The sequence below is a fragment of the Aspergillus candidus genome, assembly GCF_002847045.1.
Source record: "Aspergillus candidus strain CBS 102.13 unplaced genomic scaffold BDW47scaffold_57, whole genome shotgun sequence".
Classification (NCBI taxonomy): domain Eukaryota; kingdom Fungi; phylum Ascomycota; class Eurotiomycetes; order Eurotiales; family Aspergillaceae; genus Aspergillus; species Aspergillus candidus.
In genome coordinates, this window is record NW_020194062.1 from 82,145 (window position 1) to 104,843 (window position 22,699).

The following is a 22,699-nucleotide window of genomic DNA, read 5'->3' on the forward strand; positions in this document are numbered from 1 at the left end:
CATTCCGTGACATTCTTGATCCTGACCAGGATGCTGACCGGTCCGCCCGTCCGACTACAATTGGTGACACATGTGAGATCGCACGGTTCTGTCTGAATCCGCTCGCCATGGGGTTGTTGGCACCGTTTCGTGACAACCACCCTGAACGCCGGGCGGGTGTCGAGGAGAAAGCGACCGTGGTGGAGCAGCCCACCCGGTATAGTTTCTTCACGACCCGCCTAGAAGCGCCCCTCTATGCCGGCAGTACGCACGAGCTCGCTTCGACCTATACCCCGTTCGAGACATTGTTGGATACGGGGGAACACAGTGGTCTGTGGTGGCTCGATGTGGCGTCTCCCGCGGAGGGGGATATCGAGAGCCTGTCGCGCGCATTCGACATCCACCCGCTGACGACGGAGGATATCAAGATCCGCGAGTCCCGCGAGAAGATCGAGCTGTTCGGGCCCTATTACTTCCTCTCGCTGCGGCCGCCGCAGGTGCAGATGGACACGGCGTCGGGCGTCCGCACCTCGTCGCTCAACGTGTATGCGTTGGTCTTCCGGGGGGGTGTCATCACCTTCACCTTTGGCGATTGCCCCCACCCGGCGCATGTCCGCTCTCGCATCAAGGAGCACCGCAGCCATCTAGCCCTGACGAGTGACTGGATTTGCTACGCTCTTATGTACGTAAAGTGACGATGTTTCGGTTGTAGTGGGTGCACATACTGACAATCATAGCGACGATATCGTCGACGGCTTTGCCCCCTTTATTGATCGCATCGAGTCCGGCGTGGAAACCATGGAGGACAGCGTGTCGATCACGCGTCCGGACGACATCGGGATGGCTCTGCAGAATATCTACCATTGTCGCAAGGAGGTCACCCGCATCCGTCAACTACTGTACGACAAGACGGACGTCATCCGGTCGTTTGCCCGCCACTGTGACTCCTTTGGGGCCGCGTCGACGCAGGTGGCACTCTATCTGAGCGATATTCAGGACCACGTCCTCACCATGATGGCCAACCTGGCCAACGCCGAGCAGATGCTCTCGCGGTCGCAGTCCAAGTACCTGAGCCAGCTGTCGTTCGACTCGACGCGCATGCGCAACTCGATCGTGGCGGCGCTGAGTCGGCTGACGGTGGTCGCCTCGTGCATCGTCCCTATGCAGTTCATCACGTAGGTCTTGCTCCCGGGCGAGAGAATTCTTGGCATCTATTTACTGACTCGACAGGGGTTTGATGGGCATGAACGTTACCGTTCCGGGGGAAAATGCGAACGGGTTAAATTGGTGGCTAGGAATTCTAGGCTTGATTTTAGGGTTGATAGCAGTTTTTCTGGTGATCGCCAAGAAGACCCGATTCTTATAATGAGACAACTTCCCCATCGACATTCATTTCCTATAACGATAGTTCTCCACTTGACGCCTACTCACGGTGCACCACTTTAGCCGGCACGGTGTTCACATGCAAATTCAGCAGATCCGGCCGGGAGTAGTGGCCCACCGGGTCACACATGTTTTTGGCGCCGTCGATTGCGGCCAGATCGACATCCGCCGTCAGGATTCCCTCCTCTCCTGCGGGCATGGGCTCCACCAGCGGGCTTCCATCCGGCCCAAAGATCATCGCAAAACCACCGCCGTCCTGTAGTCCCTGTCAGTGCTCTCCTCGTCGGGTCCGCCTCCGCTTGCAGGGTGACAACATACCCCGTGGAAAACCCCTCGGTCTTTCACCCCCATCAGCTCGTGGGTCTCGGCTTTCAGAACCCCCGTCGCGCAGAGGACAAACGTCTGGCCCTCCATCGCGACCATCTGACTCAGGCGCTGACTCGCCTCGCCCGAGTTGCTGTATGGTAGCGGGAAGTTGACCTCCCGCGGATGTGCCGCGAACGAAGGCCACGCCGCCACGTGAATTTGCACGTTTTGGCTGTACTCGTAGAACCGGAGGAGGGGCTGCAGGTTTTCCCAGCAGTTCAGGGCGCCAATCCGGCCGTGCTGGGAGTCGACGACACATTTGAGGGAGTCGGCCTGGCCTTCGCCCCAGAGGCTACGCTCGACATGGGTGGGCTTGATCTTGCGACGGTTGTGGATGATTTCGCCGGATTCGTTGATGAAGGCCTGGATAATTCGAGGGTGAGTGGATGTGATCGGGAAATCTTGGTTAGGAGGGGAAAGGGGTGAAGCGGACCTGAGCCATGTAGATACTGCCATTGTCCTTCTCGCTGTACCCCAACACGACAAACACGGAATGCTCCTTGCAAGCATCCTGAATCCGTCTCATCTCGGGCGAATCTCTGGGCAACGACTGGGCGATGTACTTGGAGACGAACCCGGCCGACTCGAATGGAGATTGCGCCCAGATGGGCCTGTACGTTCGTTAGAACCCACTTCATCCATTGAATTCGCGTACAGCGACTCCCGAGAGGGATTACCAAGGATACCCTCCGATCCAGACCTCCGGAAATGCTAGGACCTGCACGCCTTTCTCCGAAGCCTCTTTAATGAGCTTGATGGCTTTGTTGACGGCCCCCTCCCGATCCAGGTACACTGGCTCGGCCTGAATGGCACCCACACGGACAGTAGGCATATTGAATAATGGAAATCGTCAATTTTCTTGGAAAACCGAATTGAAAAAATAATTCCAGGGAGGTGGGGTGAGGGAACAACGTGTATATATACATACATGCCCCTCACGTCCCGCCAATGTGACACTAGAGTTCGTATGACAGGCGATCGGCGGGGAATTTACTTTCTTCCTCTTAGTCTCCAGTCTTTCTCCTCTCACCTCTCCTCCACTTCCATCCTAGTCGGACTAGCAGCATTAGTACTGCGACCATGTTCAGCCTCGTCCTATCAACGTGGTAAAGATAGATACAAGTGCATATGGTATGTGAAGATGATCGTCCCCGTCCACTCTTGACATTATCGTTACGTATTATTCTGAGTGCATCGCGGTCCACTCCGTATAGGATGAGGCTGTGGACACTCAACGAGTCTACCGCCTCAATACTCGCCTCGCGACTTTAACTACGGCATTCATCCCCTTACCCAGCCACCGATAAACAGGGATGACCGGTTTCCCGACCGTCCGTACCACCGCCGCAAACCAAGCATCCGGAAAACAGCGAACGGCGATAGCCCAGGGCCAACTGATGGCAGCAACCAGGACGCAGATCGCCCACTGTTCCCCGTAGATCGGCACGATGCTGAACGCGGCCCCGCCAAAATAAGCGATAATGATTTGACCGCCCACCATGAGACAGGTGATGCCGATGAAAAACCAGTTGCGGTGGAGGCCCGTGAAGATATTGAACTGGTTGTCCAGACGCCGGTTGTTGAACTCGTTGAAGATCTGCATCCACACAAATGTGTTGAAAATGATGGATCGACGTTCGGCATCGGGGTAGGGTAGCAGTTTGTGGCCAAAGTGCAGGGTTAGGGTCACCGTCAGCTGGAAGATGGATTGGCCGATGATCATTTTCCACATTGTGGTGGAGATGAGAGGGGCGCCTTTTTGGGCGGGCGGTCGGTCGAGGATCTCCTCCGTGGGAGGATCTGTCGCTAGAGCCAGGGCGGCGAGAGAATCCCTGGAACTGGGGTTAGATAGTGTTGGAACTGGGAGAATCAGACTTACATGATTAAGTTGATCCACAGGAGCTGAACGGCTGTCAGCACTGACCGCATCTCTGGGTCGGACACAGACGATATGAACGTCAACAAGACGGCGGTGATATTGACCGTGACTTGGAACTGTAGAAATTTCCGGACGGCATCGTTGACAGCCCGTCCCCACATCAATGCAGTCAGAATCGAGGCGAAATTGTCGTCCATGAGCACGATCGCCGACGCTTCCTTGGCGACTTCCGTTCCGGAGATGCCCATCGAAAACCCAATATTGGCCGCCTTGAGCGCTGGTCCATCATTGGTCCCGTCGCCGGTGACGGCTACGATCTCTTCCATGTCGCGAAGTCGGGTCACAAGGATCTTCTTGTCCTCGGGCGAGGAGCGCGCCAGCACCTGCAGATGGGGGAGTACTTCCTTGAATTGCTCATTGGATAGCGTGCGGAACTGCGGCCCCTCCATGATTATGCCCCCGGAGTAGATGCCACAGTCGGTGGCAATCGCTTTGGCGGTTACCATGTTGTCGCCGGTGACCATCCGAACGGTCACACCTGCATGCTGGCACTTGGCCACGGCCTCAGGAACGCCCGGCCGAATGGGATCCTGGATCCCCACGATCCCGATTAACACCATGTCTTCGAGAAGTAACGCTAGGTTTGCCCCGTTAGGATCATCTCCACTGACAGCTTCGACTGGTGGCCATGTCGAAAAGTCCCGACAAACCAGTGATATGGTGCGAAGAGACTGTTGCGCATAGTCCAAGATGAGGTCGTCCAGACGGCTCCGTTGGCTATCTTCCAGGTCATCAATGTCCCCAGAAGGCGTACAGATCCGGGCGCTATAGCCCAGTAGGATCTCCGCAGCACCTTTGACAAAGAAACGATATCGTCCGTCAGGGAGTTGGACGACGGCACCCATGCATTTACGACTAGAGTCAAATGGCATAAACTGGACGAGCTTTGCGTTCGCCCGCTCTTCCGCTAGAGAACCCATTCCGAGGACATCGCGTGCGAATCCTAGCAGGGCGGTCTCGGTTTTGGAACCGATGAACCCCAGTGCGCCGTTTTCCTCACCCTCAAATGCAGTCGAGTTTATGGCGACCGATTCGATCAGCAGACGCTTATACTGTGGAGCTATGTCGCGCGCGAATGCATTCGACCGGTGTTCATCACCGGTCTGATTCTTGTCGTCGAAGCCGTCCCCACCGAGCGTCCCCGTGACGACAGTCATGCGGTTTTGCGTCAAGGTTCCAGTTTTGTCGGAGCATACGGTGGTCGCGTTTCCCATTGTCTCACAGGACTTGAGAACGCGGACTAGGTTGTTGAGTCTCACCATGCGGGTGGTCGCATAAGCGAGAGCCAAAGTGACGGCCAGAGGCAAGCCCTCGGGAACGGCCACGACAATCACCGTGATAGCCACGATGAGAATATCAGTGAACTCAGACGCCCTTTCGGTGCTGCTCAGATGATTGCCAGCGAGGGACCCTAGAAAACGGAACAGCAGGACAAAAAATAGAAGGATGGCGGCGGCGCTCCCAAGTTTTGCAATAGCGGTGGCCAGGCCATCCAGTTTCTTCTGTAGCGGGGTGGCCTCCATATCTTGGCGCATCGCCATGAGGATTTTGCCGTAGCTGGCATTGATGCCAACTGACATGACCAAACAGGTGCCAACGCCTTCGAGAACCTTGCTGCCGGAGATGATAAAGGGATCTAGATCTCGGAGTCGGGTGTGACCCTGCTCTATCAGGCGCACTACCTGCTCTGCTCCTGTCTTTTTCAACTGATCGGATTCTCCCGTCGCAGACGACTCGTCACACTTCACGTTGTGCCCCGTAATGAAAATCGCGTCCACAGGGACCAGATCGCCTGGTTCAAGGTGTAAGATGTCGCCAACCAAGACGTCATGGACAGAAACGCGGACAGCCTTGCCTGACCGAGTGACCGTCACCTCCCGGTCTTCCTTCTTTGCGTTAAGCTTCATAAAGGCCCTCTCCTTCTGGTAGTCGTTCAACGACCCCACCATGACAACGATCACGATGGCAACGCAGATAGCACATCCTTCGACCCAGTCGACGGACATGCCTTCGCCCGGCTTGTGCGTCCCAAAAGTCTCATATAGCCCTAATCCCAGGGATATAATGGCTGCTGCTGTCAAGAGGATCAGGATTTTATCGTTATAAGCTATCCACACCAGCTTCCAGAGCGGCGTGGGTTTCTTTTCAGGAAGGACGTTGCGTTTGAAGACACGGGTTCGCTCGGCGGCGTCTGGAGATGAACCTGGAGCCGCGTGTTTCGGCCCGTCACTGTAATTGTGTTGGTTTGTGGTGGCCATGGAGAGGCCCGTCACAATATCAGTGTGGATCCCCTTCGCCAGTCCCGAAAGTCCACCGAGGGCCATGAGCGCCGGCAATGACTTAGGGTTAAAAAGCTTGTTGAGCTGGCCCGGCGAGAACGAGAAGGGGTTGTTCTCCACCAGGAAGTCGGACTCGCAGCCAGGATCGGGTTCCAGGGCATTGTCCTTTTCCTTGATCGAAAAGATACTAGATGCCGAACTTGACCTTCGCTGCTTCTCGGAGGGAATTTCCAACCAGGATCTGCTGGGCGCGACAGTGCTACCGCTCATCGCCCGATCTCGACCAGCGTATTCGCCTGCGCTGGGTGCCAAGCTGCTTGAAAGGTGTTGCTGAGTCGCTCCGTCCGTCCATAGCGCCTCGCGCGGGCCGTCGAACTCGACAAGTGTCGTGTTGATTTCCTAGACAGAGGTCAGTCTCAAAACAGTATCGAGAAAACGACCCTTGACTGACGGGACCATGGACGGCTATCGCCGGCACTGGTACCTCCTTCGAGGCATCTTCGGTGCTATCCGCCGGCCGCATGATTTGGGTACCTTAGGTATGCGTTTTGGGCTTCCATGAGAAAATCTTCCTGAGATCCCTGGTGTCTAAACATCGGGAGAGTAGATTTAAAAGAGGCCTGCACAGCCCCCTTGACTAGGATCTAGAGCCGTGGGCGTGAAACCTTGTCAACGCAGCACCTGTGACCGAGTGATCCCAAGAAGCCCAACGCGGAGCCAAGCCCGCTCTCCCACCGGACATGCAGATCATATCTCCCAATTACCGTCACAGGATGATCGTGGCACTAGCATATCATAATCAACTTACGATGACCGTGAACCCTCGACTGTGCTAGCTCTGTGGGGTTCCACGGACCCCGGGCACAGCCTCTCATCGCATGTGGCGTATTGCTGTGGTTACCTAGGTCCTAAAGTGCGGCTTTATTAAGATCCGCACGCATTGCCGGAGCACTGATGTCATCACAACAGCTAGCAGGGGATACATTCTAGCACTGGTGGAGCCTTGAGCCTCAAGCACACCTTTGTGGAACATTCGACATGTTGGAGGTGATAAGGTACCCACTTCCTGGACTGATAGCCTCTGCGGGTAGCTCCTGGCCTCGCCCGCGGGGCCGGGGCCTTGCCCGAGCCATGATAAGTCGATCGCCCTTACATTCCCCCCGAGGGATTCGCGGCGCAGCCTTTCCAGAAAAAAAATTTAATGGGGCGGAGCGAGGCTGGTCTGTAATTTTACTCGGCCGGAGACTTGGGATTGGGTTTTGCAGCATGTTTTCCAAGACTCAACAAAGGTCAACCACATCCGGCAAATGGTCAGGTCCACAAGAAAGGAATCGAAGCAACATCTGAGTGAAGGGCTGCTCGATATCCGCGGTCCAGTGATTCGTTGTTGGGAAGTAAGTCATACCAAGCCCGGTCAAAATGCCGCTCGGGATTCTAGTGCCGTGGCTGAGATCACTGGAGCCAAACTTTGAACAGACACTATACGTGGAGCGAGGGAAGGAGGATGCCGTGTGATGAAATCGTTGACTCCCTCTGACTGCGGTATGTTGGTGGCCTTGCTCCAAGAGGAGACTCATTGACGAGGCCAACCGTGGCTAAACTGCACAAATGGCATGCGGACTGAACACTGAATGGTGTATTCCCCTACTGTGCCACCCAACGGGTGTTACAAATGACAACAGCAGGATTAAAGTCCTCGTCAAAGCACCAACGTCTGCTCTATTTAGCAAAGACCGTAGATCTGCTGCGGTCTTGAGTGAGCCAATCACTGGATCCGCAGGGTCTTAATTGGTCCTTGTAAATTACTCGTTCTGGATCTCAATCAGTCACAGCTAGGCCAGTCGATGAAATCGACACGTCATGCGATGGGAATTTATCCTCGATGCTGTCGTATTCCAGCGCAATTCTCCTCCAGAGCCAGGTCATTTCCTGCTTGTTCAATGTTGAACTCTGACTCAATGCGAGGATGGCATTTAGACTTTGGGCCGATCGCCGAAACAACCCCGACCCAAGCCAACTTCTTCCCTGCTACAAGAAGATCCCACCCCTGACCATGGTCTTTGGTTAAGGAAAATGCTCACTGGCAGCTTTCTGTGTAGAGCAAAGCTGGATCGGCGGTGCGAGTGGATCGCCGAGGATGGTCGTGGTGGCAGTGCTCTTGTCTAAGCGGGGCATGCTGTACCCCTCGATATCTCACGTTGCATCTACCAGCCAAACCCACGAAGCATTGCGGTATAATCAATGTGCGCAGGTGTTGATGAGTCACTTCCGAGCAGCTGGTTACTAACTTGTCGACTGTCATGGTAGGCCGGCCGATTGAATTGTTGTTGCTGTGCTGACCCGCGCATGGTGAAGCTGCGTTACTACCTTCGGTCACGAGTGTTGAAGCAATGGATGTGCCGTCAACTTCGCCCGAGTCGAACTCCCCAACCACTCAGCAGCATGCGACGGTAGAGAACCATCCGCTAGGGACGTGGTCACGTCCCAGACCAGTTACAACAGCTTGTGAGCGTTGTCGGAGACGAAAGATTCGCTGCGATGGGAACACACCCTGTGCTACCTGTCAACGGTTCTCCATGGTTTGTATTCGCCACCGCAAAGGGGAGGCACAAGCTGCCTTGGAGAAACGGGTACATGAATTGGAGACACAGGTCGCTACGCTCAGTTCTATTTTCTCAAGCATGCAAAGCGAATCCGTCACTGAGGATCTACCAGTGTGGCCGTCGTTCCCGGTTGACCCAAGCCCCACAGATTCCATGCCATCCCCATCTGGATGTCAATCAGTTGAGGCACGCGTGCATGACGGGGACACGCCGCCTTTCGACGTTCCCCGGATACAGATCGTGGAGTGTGCGAATTCGACACCCATGCAAACGGCAATGACGCCATCCGGAATTCCGGTGGCATCGGACTCAGGCACAGCGTGTATGACTATAGGTGCTCAGCTGATGCCGTTGCAGCTGGGCGCCAATCTCACACCGCCGCTGTCTGCTTCCTCGTCCCCAACATGGGAGGCGCAGTGTTCTCTCTCTCCTGGAAATTTTGCGCTGTCCTCCCCTTCGCGAAGGTCATCTGTATCGTCGTTGGTACTAGATACCGACTTCGATCTTCCAGGTGTTTTCTCATCACAAGCGGGTGAATCCCTGACGGATGTTCAGGGAATTGGAATTTCCGCTCCCGCCGAAGAACTAGAGTACTTTACTTTACCCACTCGTGCCGAGGCCGATAGTCTCTTAGATTTCATTTGCGACAAAGCCCCTGGATTGGGCGTCCCGATCAGTCGAGAAGCCCTTCAAGCGTGTCTCAATATTATGTGTGATCACAGCGAGACACTGGCTTCTACCAACTCCTGCTCAGCGTCGATGGCCCGGTTTCAGGTATACATGGCCATGGCAGCTGCACTGCGGTTGAGGCCGGATGTATCAGATGGGGAATGCTCACTGCTCGACAACTGCTACCGGCTGGCCTTGGAGCAAATACAGTCTTCTCTGTTCTGGACGCAACCGCTGGTCAATGAAGCAGCGTTGTTAATGGTACTATTCGCAAGAGCTAGCCAGGAGTCCGTCGGCCTTGAATGACAGTAAACGCGAAGAAAGATCATTGTACATTTAAATGAAGACTATATTCATGCCGGTCAAATTATGCCCAAAGCGCTTTTTATTGGGATATCAGTCATACCATGGCCGACCAAAGATACCGTTCGGTATTTTGGTGCAGTGGCCAAGTCTTTTCATGCAGCGCCCCGTTAACCATACTATGCGCGTATCTCCAGTCCCAGAGACTTTTGATGCTCCTTAACCCCATTCATCAACACACTGAGGTTCTTCTCTGTCAGCTCCCACTCGCTCTCCATCACCTCCCGAGCATGCTCGCTTCGCGGCTCAAAAACCACCTGGAACGGGTCTGGAGACGATACGAACCCTGAGCCAAACGCGAGATCATCTACCGGAACGGGTTTACCCCCTGGACTTTGGGGCAAAGAAATTTTATATCCCCAAAGAATGCGCGCAATAAGCATGAAGAGTGAGTTTCTGGCAATATGACGCCCGGTGCAGATGCGACGGCCGAAACCGAAATAGTTCGTGAAGCGGTCGGGATCGTCGGACGGGGTCAGCCACCGCTCAGGGAGGAACTCCAGGGGCCGTTCGTAGTGGCTCTCGTCCTGGCACATGGACCACAACAAGGGAACGATAGTGGCCCCCTTGGGGATTCGATATCCCCCATAGGTGTCTTCTTGCGTTGTGGCATGAGGAACGCCCTGGGGTGCGAGCGGTCGCCATCGTAGCGTCTCCTCCACCACGGCCTGGATGTATGGGAGATGATCTTTATCTTCCGGGCCAGGCAGTCGATCATGCCCGACTACGCGATCGAGCTCCTCTTGGGCACGGGCGACGAATACTGGATACGCCTGAGTGGCAAGGATAAATATGTCCATGGCGGTGGAGGTGGTCTCAAAGCCAGCATTGACCAAAATACCAAGGTCGTATGCAAACTCGAGGCTGTCCATTTCTTTGGACTGCTTGGATTTTGAGAACTCCTTGGTCCAATTCCAGGAGTCGCTGGCAAGGGCGCGGTTCATGTTGCCGATGTGCGCCTCGGATTCGACCTTGTACAGCTTTTCGGCGAAGCGCTTCCAAGGCGCCAGGCGCGGCGGCAGGACATTGAGAATAGGGACTGCATCCACGAGCCAGGTGCCTACTCGCGCGGCGAAGACAAAGTTATCCTGTACTTCACGGGCCCAGTCGAGCTCGGGCTCGGTGCCTTTTTCGATACGAAAGCCGTAAGCGAGGGCGAACAGGAGGCTGATGCTGTAGCGCTCGAATGCATGCGAGAAGTCGTTGGACGAAAGCAGGTCGCGTAGCAGCTGCTTGCTTTCGAGATCTTGGATGGGGAGATATGTGGAGGAGGCGCGGGGAGCAAGCACCGGGGCCTCCATTCTCTGATGAAGCCTGTAACGGTCGTCATAGGGACGCAGCAAGAGATGCATGCCCTTGGTGACGTTGTCGCGGGCCATGACCAGCCATGGCCGGTCGCTGTAGATGTTGCCGCGTTTGTCGAGGAGGTCTTTCGCCATGGCGCCGTCTGAAATGAAAATAGTGGTCTGGCGCCCGAACTGCGCGCTCACAATAGGACCATATTGCTTACACCAAGCGTCGAAGGTGCGCCAGGGCAGCACTTGCGGTGCCTGGTGGAGGTTGCCGATCAGTGGCAGCCGACGCGGACCAGGAGGAAGGCCACGGTCGCGACGATATTCATACAGCAGTCGCCAGACGACCAGAGCAATCAGCACCGTGGTAATAGTCAAGCTCATTGTTGCTGAAGCCGAAAGAGGTCTTCGTCTTCACATCAAGCGTTTGAGAACGTGCAGATGGGCAAAGGGCAGTCACCGGGTTACTTATGAGACCCAGCATTTTCTAGCTCGCTGGCCAGCAGGGGATCGTCGCGCGCCCAAACGGAGATGGGTGACATAGTAGCCCATCCGAGCTGGCTAATTCATCCATTTCGCCAATACGAGTGCGGCGGCTGTACTTGCGGAGTTGGCTTAGGACAAGGCTCTAACACCGGTTGCGGGCTACTCGCAACACGGGCCCCTATGCTGGTGTCTCGAGAATCTCTATCTCAAGAGCCGGAGGGACGCGGCGTCTTGTCATTGGAGTCCAAAAGTCCGCCGTTGGCACTAGGGTCCACCCGCTGTCACTCTGGGTGTGCAATCATGCAGAGTAGTGGAGCCCAGCGACATATCGATCTGGTAATTGGCGGAATAATCAGGCTAAGGCTGTCGAATCCTTCAATGCATGCAGTTTTTTGCTGCCAGAAAGACCCAGTTCTGGGCGTTGATTTTAGTGCAGTCAACGTGCCAAAAATCAACACGCGTCGATAGCATTTTCGACTGCGGGCACGAGAGATGACTCGATGGGTGGGAAGTTGGCAACAGGCCTGAAATTGTTCATTCCGACGATAAGACATGCCGGGGATGAGGTTTCATGTCGGCCAGCTCCAGTAATGAAATGCACTCGGGATTTAGAATATCAATATCATGGTCGAGCCGATGGACACCTACACCTGTTGGTATGCCGTGTACGTTAGGATCAAGCGAAGTACAGTGCAGCACTCCCCACGGGCCCCCTACCCCCCTCTCTAAATTTAGTGCTTCCGAATAAGGGAAGTGAATAACGATCTGGGAAGAATCGGAACCCCGAGATCGAGCCGAAGCGCGCATTCCCGTTCGACCAGACGCAAGGGGTTGCGAAATCATATCAGATAGACGTATATTATCTTGAGCCCTCACCGGAGAAAACATTGGACGCGAGATCCACCAGCCTGTTTAAAAGGAGAAAGGATGCTCGTCTCTGGACTTCTCTGAGGAATTGAATCATACATCAGGGCAGCGATGTCCGGCCGTCCTATCATGCGTCTATGTGCTGTGACATTGTTAACAGCCGCCGTAGTAGGCACTACCATTCTGGATGGGCAGATTCTGACCCTCAATGGCATCCCCTATTTTGTCAGTGGCATTCCGGTCTCGCGGTTCCAATGCGACTTGGTCGATTCCCCATTTCCATTCAATACGAGCGAGGGGATGGGCGTAGTTCCCTTCACTGTTCTCCCCGTCAACGCCAGCACGCAACTCAACTCTCTTCTAGCCTCTTTCCGCCAACAAGATGATGTTTTTCAGGATGCCTTTCTCGGTGCTGTCTATCTGGCGTCGAGCCACCCGGGCGATCATGATCTCCCGATGGATGACTTTATGTTGACCCTCCAGTCGGTAGGCATGGAGACCCTGCTGGCGGGACCCGGGGTAGCCGCTGGGCCTTGGGTTTCCGTCAACCTTACCATCGACCTTCCCCCGGGGCCCTACTTTGTTTTCCAATACACCGGAGAGGTGTTCCGCGCATATCGAATTTACCCCGATCATAACATGGCCTTTGTCCAAGCCACGATCAGCGACGAGAAGGGGGGCTTTATGGCGTTTCCCGCCATCACGGAGAACGCCATGACTAAGGATGTTGCCGTACCCTCCCGTTTGTATTCGACCCCCACGCGTGAACAGCCTCTGGCGGGCCTGCGGGTGGGATTTAAGGATATCTTCCACATCAAGGGGCTCCGCACGAGCGGGGGGAGTCGATCGTACTACTTTCTTTATGGGCCGCAGAACGTCACGGCGCCGTCCATTCAACGGCTGATCGACCTCGGAGCTGTTGTCGTGGGCAAAACCGGCACGGTGCAGTTCTCCACTGGCGATCGGCCCACCGCCGATTGGGTCGACTTCCACTGTCCCTTCAACCCGCGTGGGGATGGATACCAAGCGCCGGGCGGGTCGTCGTCTGGGTCTGGAGCGGGCATTGCGTCGTATGAATGGTTGGATCTGGCCGTGGGCAGTGATACGGGTGGCTCTGTCCGCTCGCCCGCAGCGCTGCAAGGTGTATACGGGAACCGACCGTCGACGGGGGCCATCTCGCTCGACCATGTCCTTCCCCTATCCTCGCCGCTAGATACCGCTGGGGTGTTTGCCCGTCACCCGGGACTGTGGGCACGGACCGTGCAGTCGTGGTATCCAAACTTCGAGCGCAATTACACGTCGTTTCCGCAGCGACTGTTGCTCGCCGATGATGGGTGGGATGGCGCCGGGATCGGTCCCCACGCCCATCATCTCCTCACCCGTTTCGTGGGCCAGCTGGAGGAGTTTTTGAGGGTGCCACGGACATTAGTGAACATCCAGCAGCGGTGGCGCGACACGCATGCCTCCCCACCTCTTGAGCTTAACGATCTGTTAAACGAAACCTACGCCATCCTCACCGCAGTCGACCAATACAATCGCCTCGCAAAACCTCTGTTTGCGGACTACGCGGCCATCCATGACGGTCGACGCCCCTTCATCAACCCCGGCCCGCGCTATCGCTGGCAATGGGGACAGGACCACGGCGGGGATGCGGCCTACGAGGTCGCCCTGCGCAATATGACAATCTTCCGTGAATGGTGGGAGACAATTGGCTTCGGGCGATTCGACGAGGCATCTTGTTCCGAATCTCTGGTAGTCAGTATGTTTTCATCCGGCGAGGTCGACTACCGCGACGAGTACTACGAGTCAACGGTGCAGCCACCGGTCGGCTGGAGTACGGATTATGCCTCCGTCATGGCGGGAGCGCCAGAGGTAGTGGTGCCCCTGGGCGAGATCCCCTACCAGAGTGCGATTACCCTCCATGAGGAGTACCTCCCTGTCACGGTGGCGCTGCAGATGGCGCGCGGATGCGACCATGTCCTAGCTGATTTGGTAGCCGCCTTGGGCGAGAAGGGTATATTGCAGTCTGTAGGGGTCGGGCCTCGTATGTATTCTACCTAGGCAGTCGGCCTTGCTGTAATGCACCGTGACTGTGGTTTCAGCGCTTGGAGGCCATTGCCCTCTTAGACTAAACCTATCATATAAATTTCGGGATATTTCGTGGATACAACAATTACTACCCGGGAATGGGGTCAGTTCGCCCTTGCGACTTTGTATATGTAACAGTCCAATTCGTTTGCGAAGCAATGTGTCAAACTATACATTTTTGTGGCCAACTTCAGCCGTTGACTTGTGATTAGGGTGGGCTCAATTGGTATTTCCTGAAATTAACCACCTCCAAGGGCGGAGTGAACGTTTCAATATCCTGAATTCCTGCTTTATGAATACTAATAAAACAATACTTTATCCCACGCAATTATGGCCATTCAACCTGGCAAGTATACTAGGTCCAACCCGGAGCCACCGACGGACAGGCTCATCTATCCCTACCATACATATCGGTCTCTAACCCCACGTCGTCTTCCTTGGTGGGGCCCTTCGGCATGAAAGTGTACCGCACACATCCGGCATCAATATGACCGCCAGTGCCACCATTATTGCCTGCGAAAGTCAGTCTCATGTTCTTCGTATCGATCAAAAAGGGACTTACACTTCAGATAGTTGTTTATAAGGAGACTCCGACAGGTGACGCTGCTATCATTCGGTAGTGGTTGCTGCAAGCTTTGGGAGTCGCCCTCGGCCTTACATCCCTTCATCCACACTGCTCCAGTCCAGATAAAGGGGTTGTTGAAATACCCGTTTGGCATCGCGGTGATCATCTTGTCCGGCGTGACCTTTGCATCGTCGCCAAATTCGTCGCACGAGTTCTTGAGGATCTTCTCCCACCAGTCGCTGTCTTCCGAGTAGGAAGGCACGTCGTTATGCCTCCACTTTTCAAAGCACACCCGCTCACTCAGCTTCAACTCGGGTTCCGGTTCAGGCTCGGGCTCTTCCGGGCGACTGATGGAGAAAGAGTATGTCCCGCAGCCGACGTCCAATTTGCCGCCCATGTACAAGTTGTTTTGCGCTCCACACGACCCGCTCAGCTGGTAGAATGCTTCGCCGCATTTAAGTTGACATTCCCCGCCATCCTTGTTGGGCTCATAGCCGAGGGTAAACTGGGCAGGGTCGTGCGTCGGAGGAGGCATGCGTTTGTTCAATGTCTTCCCGTCCTTGTCGACCGTGGTCTCCGACTTTTTGTCCTTCGAGACCTTGTCGCAGAATCCCCCGTAAATCTTGTCGGTGAAAAATTGCATTCCAAAATCGGAGGGCTTGTCCTCACATTCGGCCCGCGGCTTACTCGTCGCCGTCGCCAATGGGTACGGGATGGCCGTCCAGGGCTTGAAGGCAGTCGTGGTCGTCGCTCCGGAGGTGCTGGTGCATGCGGTCGCGCGAGAGCATTTGGTTGAGCACTCTACCAGTCGGCCAGCGGCCTCGCATCCAACGTTGCAGTTGGTGGCCGTGTGCTTCTTGTCCTTGTCACACTCGTCCTCGTGCTCCGTGTCAATCGAGTCTTTGGGGATGACATTGGTGCCTTTGATGGCCTGGCCATTTACCATCTTCTGCCATACCAGAGGATACAGGAACTCAGCCACCTTGGCGGCTTGATCGGCTGTCATTCGCAAGCTTCCGGAGTGGCTACGGACAAAGGCAATGGCCTGGTTCATGGCCCGGACGGCATCGCCCCTGATCCTGGGTGGGACCTGTGTGCCCATAATGGTGAGCATTGTTCCGGCGATTGCGTTGTTCATCATCGTGAGCTCGGCTCCGCACACGGAGCCCGAGAGCCCACCCAGTTGGCGTGCCTTCTTCTTCTTCTCGAAAGACTCGCCGTCGGGACAGCTACTTGTCTGGTCTTTTCCCAGGTAGTCGTCCAGAATCCGTGCGATATCTTCGGGGATGATAATCGCGACATCGCCCTTGTCGTGGCCGTCAGCGCTATCTTTGTACGTGGTAACCGTGGCGGTGGCAGTTCTAGTCGTGGTCTGTCAGCGATATTATGGTACAGTAGGTGAGGGGGGCTAGTACGCACGCTGAGGCGGTGGGAATCGGGGAGGCAGTGATGGTGATGGGTTTCGCGCCCTCAGTGGGAATCACGACAATCTCACTGGCCGTCGCCAGGGAGGAAGCAGTGCTAATGACATGAGGAGGAACATGGAAGGGCTGGTATTTCTCTTCAGACTTCTCCAAATACCACCCCACTCCAACGGCCATCAAGGCCCCCAAGATGGCCAGGGGCACCAGAGGAGCAAAGCGCGTCTGCAGCTCCGTGTCCTGGTGCTCTATGATCTCGCGGATCTTCACGAAACATTCCGAGGTCAACTCATCCTTGCAGTCATTCTTGATAGTTTCTTGGATCTTCTTTTTCATCTCATCAGAGATCGCTACATCGACCCCGTAGTCTTCTTTGCCGTTCCCCAGGATCTCGAGCGTATCACCCGTGGGCACCGCGATGTTTGTCTGTTGAGATGTGAGTATCTTAAACTCTGGCACAAAGGGGGAAAACATACCCCGGTGACTTGATAGTCGTTTGGGTTACCTAGTGTGAAGGTGACCGCATCGCCCAAGGCGAGGGAAAAGAAGCCCGCCAGGGCGAGTAGCGTGTGCGTGCCTCGCATTGTGTTCGGTTGGTGCTGGTTGTTGTTCTTGCGATGGGTGAGTCAAGAACGGACCCAAGGGGATTTATATAGTTGTCTGGCGACGGACATATCCCGTAGTGAACCTGTTGATTCGAAAATAGCACGCCTGATGGGCTATGCCCCTCGATGAAGCTTCCGACACACCCTCCCCTTCGCCGTGCCTACATGATATTTTGGCCCCCATACCAATCCTGCCATGCCACCATGACCAGGGTCGATGCGACTAACGCTCGTATTCGCGCGATTTAGTATCGATTTAGTATCGATTTAGTATCGATTTAGTATCGATTGAGTATCGATCGAGTATCGATTTAGTAACACTAGGAACCAGCCGGGCAGTGTCTGCCTTGAGGATCTTGATATCGAGCCTTCGCATTAAGATCCGCGACGAATAGTTCGTCAAGAAATCAGATAGGGTGGTATCGGTTGCACAGCCCACTGTTCTTGCATGGTAAGCTGACGGTGTTGTTCTCCCATCTCGTTGGTCCGTCAGCCCTGCTGGTGCAGGGGCCAAGCAACACTAACCCTAACGATAACCTTAGTATTCTGCAGGCGCGCCAGTGGCTTACCGCCATCATTCCTGCAGCCTGCAGGGATCAGGTACAGCCTTCTTGTACGGCTGAGACATCGGTCATTCTTCAGCTACACTTTAAGGTTGCAGGAAAAGCCACTAAGTCTATTTCCAGTCGGATGGTGCGCTCCTGCTGGATCGTGCACCCTGCCAGGTAGGATCCAGCGAACACGAGCGTGGGGGCTATGCTTATGGTTGGGGGCCTGAAAGATGGCCTAGAGCCTGTCGGACTGTTGGACGGTGAAAGAGACGGGGATGGCATACAAAACAGGATGACATATAAAAGACATCAAGAGTCGCCGACTTGGTTGGGCTCATCAACTCGAAATCCTTCACGGTACCCACCACCATGAAGCTCACACGCTTTCTTTCTCTCCTGGCTATTCTCCAGCCAGTGCTGGGAGCCCCGTATGGATGTCAGTCTTCCCAGTCGCTCCCCTACTACGCCACCGTCCATTGCTAATGCGTCTCCTTTGTAGGTGCCAGAAAACTATGTAGTCTCGAATCGCGCTCGTCCCGCCCGGACGCTCCTGTCGCCCTTGGGCTGGTTAAGCGCGACGACGGCGACGATGACGCGACTTGCACCCATACATGTGGACCCCTGGTGCGATACCCGGGACAGGGCGACCCAGCGAAGCGAGACCTTGGCATCATCCAGGTTCACGGCACCCCCGCTTCATCGGATGAGAACACCTTGGAGGCGCGCACGTTGAACATCCCGGGAGACAATCGACTGGCCGGCTACATCAACGGCCAGATCAGCCGGAAGTCATTCGACTTGATCGTGTGGGATCGTCACATCCCCACGGGCGAGGAGGAACCCGAGGTGGAAGGCATGGGGACGTCGCGGGCCCGGGAGTTTAAAGATCAAGCATTCAGCATGGGCACCGACGGCCTCACTGGCTGCACCGTCATGGCCCTCGTCAGCCGCTCTGGGGCCTTTATGGGTCACTGGTTCGAGGACATTTCCTTCACTCCGACGACATGGACCGTAGGGGAGGACGGCAAAAAGACTCCTGGCTGGCTCAAAGAATATAAGACTAGGGACAAAGCCTTTGAGCAGACGGTCGTCAAGGGCCTGCGCGAAGGCATCAAACAGAGCGAGGACACGACCGAGCCGGGTAAGCCCGAGCAGGTTCCAGTGAGCGACGTACAGGATGCCCTTGAAGACGGCCATGCTAAAGGCTACATGATGGTGCCCCTGGACGCCTGCCCCGGTATGAAAGACGCGGGCTATCAGAAGTACTATGTGAAACGGTGGGAATCGATGAGAGAGGTCGTCAAGGGGATTGTTCCGGCCTTTGCTGACCAGGGTCTCTGGAAGGAACACAAATACAGGAGGGACGACCCTGAAGATCCAAGGAGAGCGGTGGATGGGTCAGTGCTGTTGCAGTATGACCCGGACGACCGGTACAAGGAAGGAGACAAGACGATGACTCGGAAGCGCGTGGTGATGTGGATGGGGACGGAGAAGATGCACGATGACGAGTGGGAGAATAAGGAAGTGCCCAACGGGCAGTAACTGGGGAGTTGATGGAGAGACTATATAGATGAATCCGTACGGAGTGATATATAATTTGTGGGAGTGGCTGCGATCGGCTGGCATGTTAACCAACTTGCAGAACATTTCGCACACTCTTTGACTGTTTGTATTTTTGATAATTATTACAACCTCTCGCAACCTTGTCTATAAAGAATATCCCCAAGTTTTTTTCATCATTTCCCCCATGGTTGAGATATATATTTGGAACGTGGCAGTGCTGAGATCAGATGCCAAGCCTTGCCCTAAATCCGCCATCGTCAGTTCTACAAAAACCCCGACTTCCCCCGCTTGATGTTTTATCGCCATCCTCAATATATTTCCATCCCATCATGACCTGGTCGCGCCTCCCATTAGAGGTACTCGAGACTATTTTGACGTATCTGGACTTGGCAAGCATCAAAGCTCTGCGTCTTGTCGACCGGGAGCTTAGCGTTCGCTGTCTGGGACCCCACTTTGTCCGCCATGTAAGGGCCAGCACAGACTTGACCAGGGACAATCTCGCCTCGCTGGACGCACTTGGTCGGAACCCCGTGCTACGACAGCACGTTCACGACTTAACAATTCAGGCGGTTTATTATGCGGCTGATGAGGCGAATGTGCGACTCGGTCGTCAGCCGTCCCCGAATGACTGGCGCGAATGGGAATGGACGGCACCGAACCTTGAATCAGACGTGGACTGGCTTGAGAAGCAACGCGCGGCCCAGGAAGAACTGTCCTCAGAGGAGGTCATAAATTCGCTGACCGGGACTCTTCAGCGATTCAAGTCTACGTCCTTGAAACGGATCACATTGGATGTGTCGGTGGTCCTGGGTCCGGGTATGCGGACCAACACCCGGCACGGTGTCTGGCTTGAAACCTGGACCACCGCCTCGAAGGTGTACAAGATGACCATGGCCGCCGTTGCAAGAAGCGGCATTGATATCACTCATCTTGATATATACCGACAGACACCAAATTGCGCCGTCTTCCTTTCGAACTATACCCGCGTCGGAGGACTGGACTGGAAGGCCATTGGGACGACTCTGCAGCATTTGCAATTGAGCCTGTGCACCGACATCGATGATGGGACCTGGGAGTGGGAGTATGGCCGTGAGACGAGCAGCAAGGTCATTGACCGCACCTTTGGGCATGTGGTCGAACTGCCACGGGGAACCAAACCCCAGGCAGTCCCCGGCCTGATCCAGCTTTTGCAGGCAACCCCCAACCTGCGCCATTTAGACCTGCACCTTTATCGCTTCCCGGTGAACTTTGATGAGTATCATTCCATTTTTACAGCACTAGCCGACCAGGTCACTCTGCCGCATCTGCAGTCCTTTGCGCTGTCTGGGTTCCCTGTCATCGAGTCGTCCTTGCCCCGCTTCCTCTCCACTCATGCCAACCTGGAGTCTCTGACCTTGCAGGAGATCCACGTCGTCCAAGGGACATGGTCCCCAATTTTCACCTACATAAACAACATGGCCTCTTTAACGACGGTCAATCTCGCGAGTCTCTGGTGGAATGTGGGGACAGCGCCCCCAAGCGACGACGCGGGACCGATCGCTGCCCCAAAGAAATTGGTGAATTTGCACACAACATGGGATGAGCAAGACCCTATTACCCCATCTAAACGGTTCTCCCAAGATGGCGGAGACCACTTCTTCGCTGGTCCAGGCAACTACATTGTACACCGGCGCAGCTTCGACCAGGAGGATATTCGCAGAGGGCTCGTTTTCCGGCCAACTCCTAAGCTGGGGATGGGTTCAGCCAGGAGGAATGCGTGGAAGAATCACCGGCATCAGACATATGGTCCTCCAGAGTTCAATCTGCTTGTGCCGCCCAGACGAGGCTAAATCTCTGTCTACGCATAAATCCCGCGGAAAGACCGATGGAAAACAGTGAAATCGATGCCACAAATTGATGGCGTTGGAGCTATGAAGAACTGTGAAATAATTGCAAAACATGAAGAAGGAAACAGCATGTTTATGTGGATCATTATGGGAGCTACCCAATATATATAACATGGACCAACGCACCCCCGACGCTCTCATTGTGCTCGTAGATATATCACCGACACCTGAGGCAGCGTGTTCATGTTGACCCAGGCACTCAGGCACTCAGGCACCCTGGAGTCACTGCCTTATCTTCTTCTTCTTCTCTCTTCTCCTCCCTCTATCTTCTCTCTCACCCCTCGAGCTACGAACTCTGGTTGAAATCGACCACCATCCGCCCCGCTACCTCTCCTCGGCGTAGCTTTTCCACTGCCTCTGGGAGTCGATCGATCGGATACACTTCGCAGATCTGCTTCAACTGACCCCGACGCGCAAAGTCCAATGCGGCGGCCGTGTCGCTTCGACTTCCTACCAGGGTACCCTTGACGGCCAGGTTCTTGAGAATGAAGACGTTGGGATCGCCTCCTACGGTCATTGTGCCAGCGGGAGCCAGTCCTATGCACATGATGATCGCTCCGATTCGGTCACCCACGTACGAAAACGCCGTCTTATACGCTGCTGGGGCCGTGACAAACACACCGTGCGCGCCCACACCATCGGCCGCGGCGATCACCGCCGCTGCGACGTCGGGAGTCTCGATGAAATCAATGAAGGCCTCAGCCCCCATGGTGAGCGCTAACGCCCGCTTCGCAGCACCCGTGTCGACAACGATCGGCCGCATCCCCATAGCCTTGGACATCTGGACTCCTTGGATGCCCACCCCACCGCCGCCTCCCGGGAATACCGCCCAGTCGCCGGGCTTCAGGCCAGACTGGGACAAGGAGCGATAGATGGTCGAGGCGCTGCACATGATGGGCCCGGCCACTTCGTCCGGCACTCCGTCGGGAATCGGCGATGCGTAGCGAGCGGGCGAGACGATGTATTGCTGGTATGTACCTGTATGTATAGATGGGTCAGGGGGTCGACCATAACAAAGTCCCGCGCCCGAGCGCGCTCACTCACCGGGCGCCATGAGACCGGCGTGGGTGGCCTTTGGACAGTGGGTCTCCTTGTCCCCCCAGCACAACTCGCAGGACCCACAGGTATCCAGCAGCGGCTTCACCCCCGCGCGGTCACCAAGCTTGAAGTTTGTCACATTTTGCCCGACCTTCACCACCACGCCCGCCCCCTCGTGGCCGGGGGATCGCACGCCGAAGTAAGACATGGGGGGGAAACCAAGATCGCCCTGCATCATATGCAGGTCGGACGAGCACACCCCGGTCACATTCAGGCGGAGCAAGACATCATCCGGTCCTGGGAGGAGGTGGCATCGTCGCCTGTGTTAGCGAAGATCGCGAGGCTATTTCAATGGTAGGCAGTATTACCTGGTTCCGGAACGGGTACCATTTCCACCCGGAGTTCAAAATTGGGCCCTTCATTGACCACAACCCCGGCATTGCAATGGGTGGGAATCTCGAATTCTGGATTTGCCATTGCGGGAGCCATTATGTCCAATCTGTCGAGTAGATGTCTTGTCGGATCCAAGATATCAAGGTAAGGAGCATGGTGATGTGCCGGTTTCTGGGCCAGTTAAAAAAAAAACAACCACCCGAGGCAGGGCGGAAATCCTCCGCCGGTGGTTTTAGTGCCCCTCACTAGATCGTCTCTCGACGGTGGAGCTATTCAGCCCCTCCTTTGACCGGGTGACAGCTCGCCTATTGTGTGCAGCACTGGCGCTGTACTGGTTATGACCTCTCGGCACGACGCCGCGCC

At 55.4% G+C, this 22,699-nt stretch overlaps 10 protein-coding genes across 10 annotated transcripts; 5 read left to right on the top strand and 5 right to left on the bottom strand.

The window, feature by feature from the left end:
* The first annotated feature begins 6 nt into the window (after positions 1 to 6).
* On the top strand, positions 7 to 1,471 carry BDW47DRAFT_71687 (magnesium transporter CorA family protein). The gene is made up of 3 exons (XM_024819682.1): positions 7 to 661; positions 717 to 1,154; positions 1,210 to 1,471. Exons 1-3 carry the CDS (start codon positions 108 to 110, stop codon positions 1,343 to 1,345), a joined length of 1,128 nt encoding a protein of 375 aa, XP_024668760.1. The 5' UTR covers positions 7 to 107; the 3' UTR covers positions 1,346 to 1,471.
* On the bottom strand, positions 1,297 to 2,663 carry BDW47DRAFT_71695 (carbon-nitrogen hydrolase family protein). The gene is made up of 4 exons (XM_024819683.1): positions 2,415 to 2,663; positions 2,162 to 2,339; positions 1,681 to 2,091; positions 1,297 to 1,618 (listed from the first exon to the last, which is right to left on the bottom strand). The coding sequence occupies exons 1-4, from the start codon at positions 2,558 to 2,560 to the stop codon at positions 1,403 to 1,405; spliced, it is 951 nt and encodes a 316-aa protein (XP_024668761.1). The 5' UTR covers positions 2,561 to 2,663; the 3' UTR covers positions 1,297 to 1,402.
* An 89-nt stretch (positions 2,664 to 2,752) lies between these two features.
* BDW47DRAFT_111589 (cation-transporting atpase) lies at positions 2,753 to 6,485 on the bottom strand. Its single transcript, XM_024813985.1, has 4 exons — positions 6,408 to 6,485; positions 3,608 to 6,355; positions 2,943 to 3,560; positions 2,753 to 2,859 (listed from the first exon to the last, which is right to left on the bottom strand). Exons 2-3 carry the CDS (start codon positions 6,214 to 6,216, stop codon positions 2,969 to 2,971), a joined length of 3,201 nt encoding a protein of 1,066 aa, XP_024668762.1. The 5' UTR covers positions 6,217 to 6,355; positions 6,408 to 6,485; the 3' UTR covers positions 2,753 to 2,859; positions 2,943 to 2,968.
* Positions 6,486 to 7,814: 1,329 nt separating this feature from the next.
* Positions 7,815 to 9,612, top strand: BDW47DRAFT_71732 (Zn(II)2Cys6 transcription factor domain-containing protein). Its single transcript, XM_024819685.1, has one exon. The coding sequence runs from the start codon at positions 8,337 to 8,339 to the stop codon at positions 9,522 to 9,524; it is 1,188 nt and encodes a 395-aa protein (XP_024668763.1). The 5' UTR covers positions 7,815 to 8,336; the 3' UTR covers positions 9,525 to 9,612.
* Positions 9,613 to 11,449, bottom strand: BDW47DRAFT_71709 (cytochrome P450). The gene has a single exon (XM_024819684.1). It carries the CDS (start codon positions 11,255 to 11,257, stop codon positions 9,701 to 9,703), a length of 1,557 nt encoding a protein of 518 aa, XP_024668764.1. The 5' UTR covers positions 11,258 to 11,449; the 3' UTR covers positions 9,613 to 9,700.
* A 1,113-nt stretch (positions 11,450 to 12,562) lies between these two features.
* On the top strand, positions 12,563 to 14,333 carry BDW47DRAFT_111607 (glutamyl-tRNA(Gln) amidotransferase, subunit A). The gene has a single exon (XM_024813986.1). The coding sequence runs from the start codon at positions 12,683 to 12,685 to the stop codon at positions 14,285 to 14,287; it is 1,605 nt and encodes a 534-aa protein (XP_024668765.1). The 5' UTR covers positions 12,563 to 12,682; the 3' UTR covers positions 14,288 to 14,333.
* A 369-nt stretch (positions 14,334 to 14,702) lies between these two features.
* BDW47DRAFT_120108 (uncharacterized protein) lies at positions 14,703 to 15,522 on the bottom strand (the record flags this gene model as incomplete). Its single annotated transcript, XM_024815444.1, has 2 exons — positions 14,703 to 14,827; positions 14,877 to 15,522. 2 exons carry the CDS (start codon positions 15,520 to 15,522, stop codon positions 14,703 to 14,705), a joined length of 771 nt encoding a protein of 256 aa, XP_024668766.1.
* Positions 15,523 to 17,810: 2,288 nt separating this feature from the next.
* Positions 17,811 to 19,126, top strand: BDW47DRAFT_111609 (uncharacterized protein). The gene is made up of 2 exons (XM_024813987.1): positions 17,811 to 17,892; positions 17,956 to 19,126. Exons 1-2 carry the CDS (start codon positions 17,826 to 17,828, stop codon positions 18,996 to 18,998), a joined length of 1,110 nt encoding a protein of 369 aa, XP_024668767.1. The 5' UTR covers positions 17,811 to 17,825; the 3' UTR covers positions 18,999 to 19,126.
* Positions 19,127 to 19,348: 222 nt separating this feature from the next.
* On the top strand, positions 19,349 to 21,004 carry BDW47DRAFT_134067 (F-box protein; the record flags this gene model as incomplete). The annotated part of the gene is made up of 1 exon (XM_024818005.1): positions 19,349 to 21,004. The coding sequence occupies one exon, from the start codon at positions 19,349 to 19,351 to the stop codon at positions 20,846 to 20,848; it is 1,500 nt and encodes a 499-aa protein (XP_024668768.1). The 3' UTR covers positions 20,849 to 21,004.
* Position 21,005: 1 nt separating this feature from the next.
* BDW47DRAFT_71763 (zinc-dependent alcohol dehydrogenase) lies at positions 21,006 to 22,594 on the bottom strand. The gene is made up of 3 exons (XM_024819686.1): positions 22,312 to 22,594; positions 21,950 to 22,240; positions 21,006 to 21,883 (listed from the first exon to the last, which is right to left on the bottom strand). Exons 1-3 carry the CDS (start codon positions 22,430 to 22,432, stop codon positions 21,192 to 21,194), a joined length of 1,104 nt encoding a protein of 367 aa, XP_024668769.1. The 5' UTR covers positions 22,433 to 22,594; the 3' UTR covers positions 21,006 to 21,191.
* Positions 22,595 to 22,699: the final 105 nt, after the last annotated feature.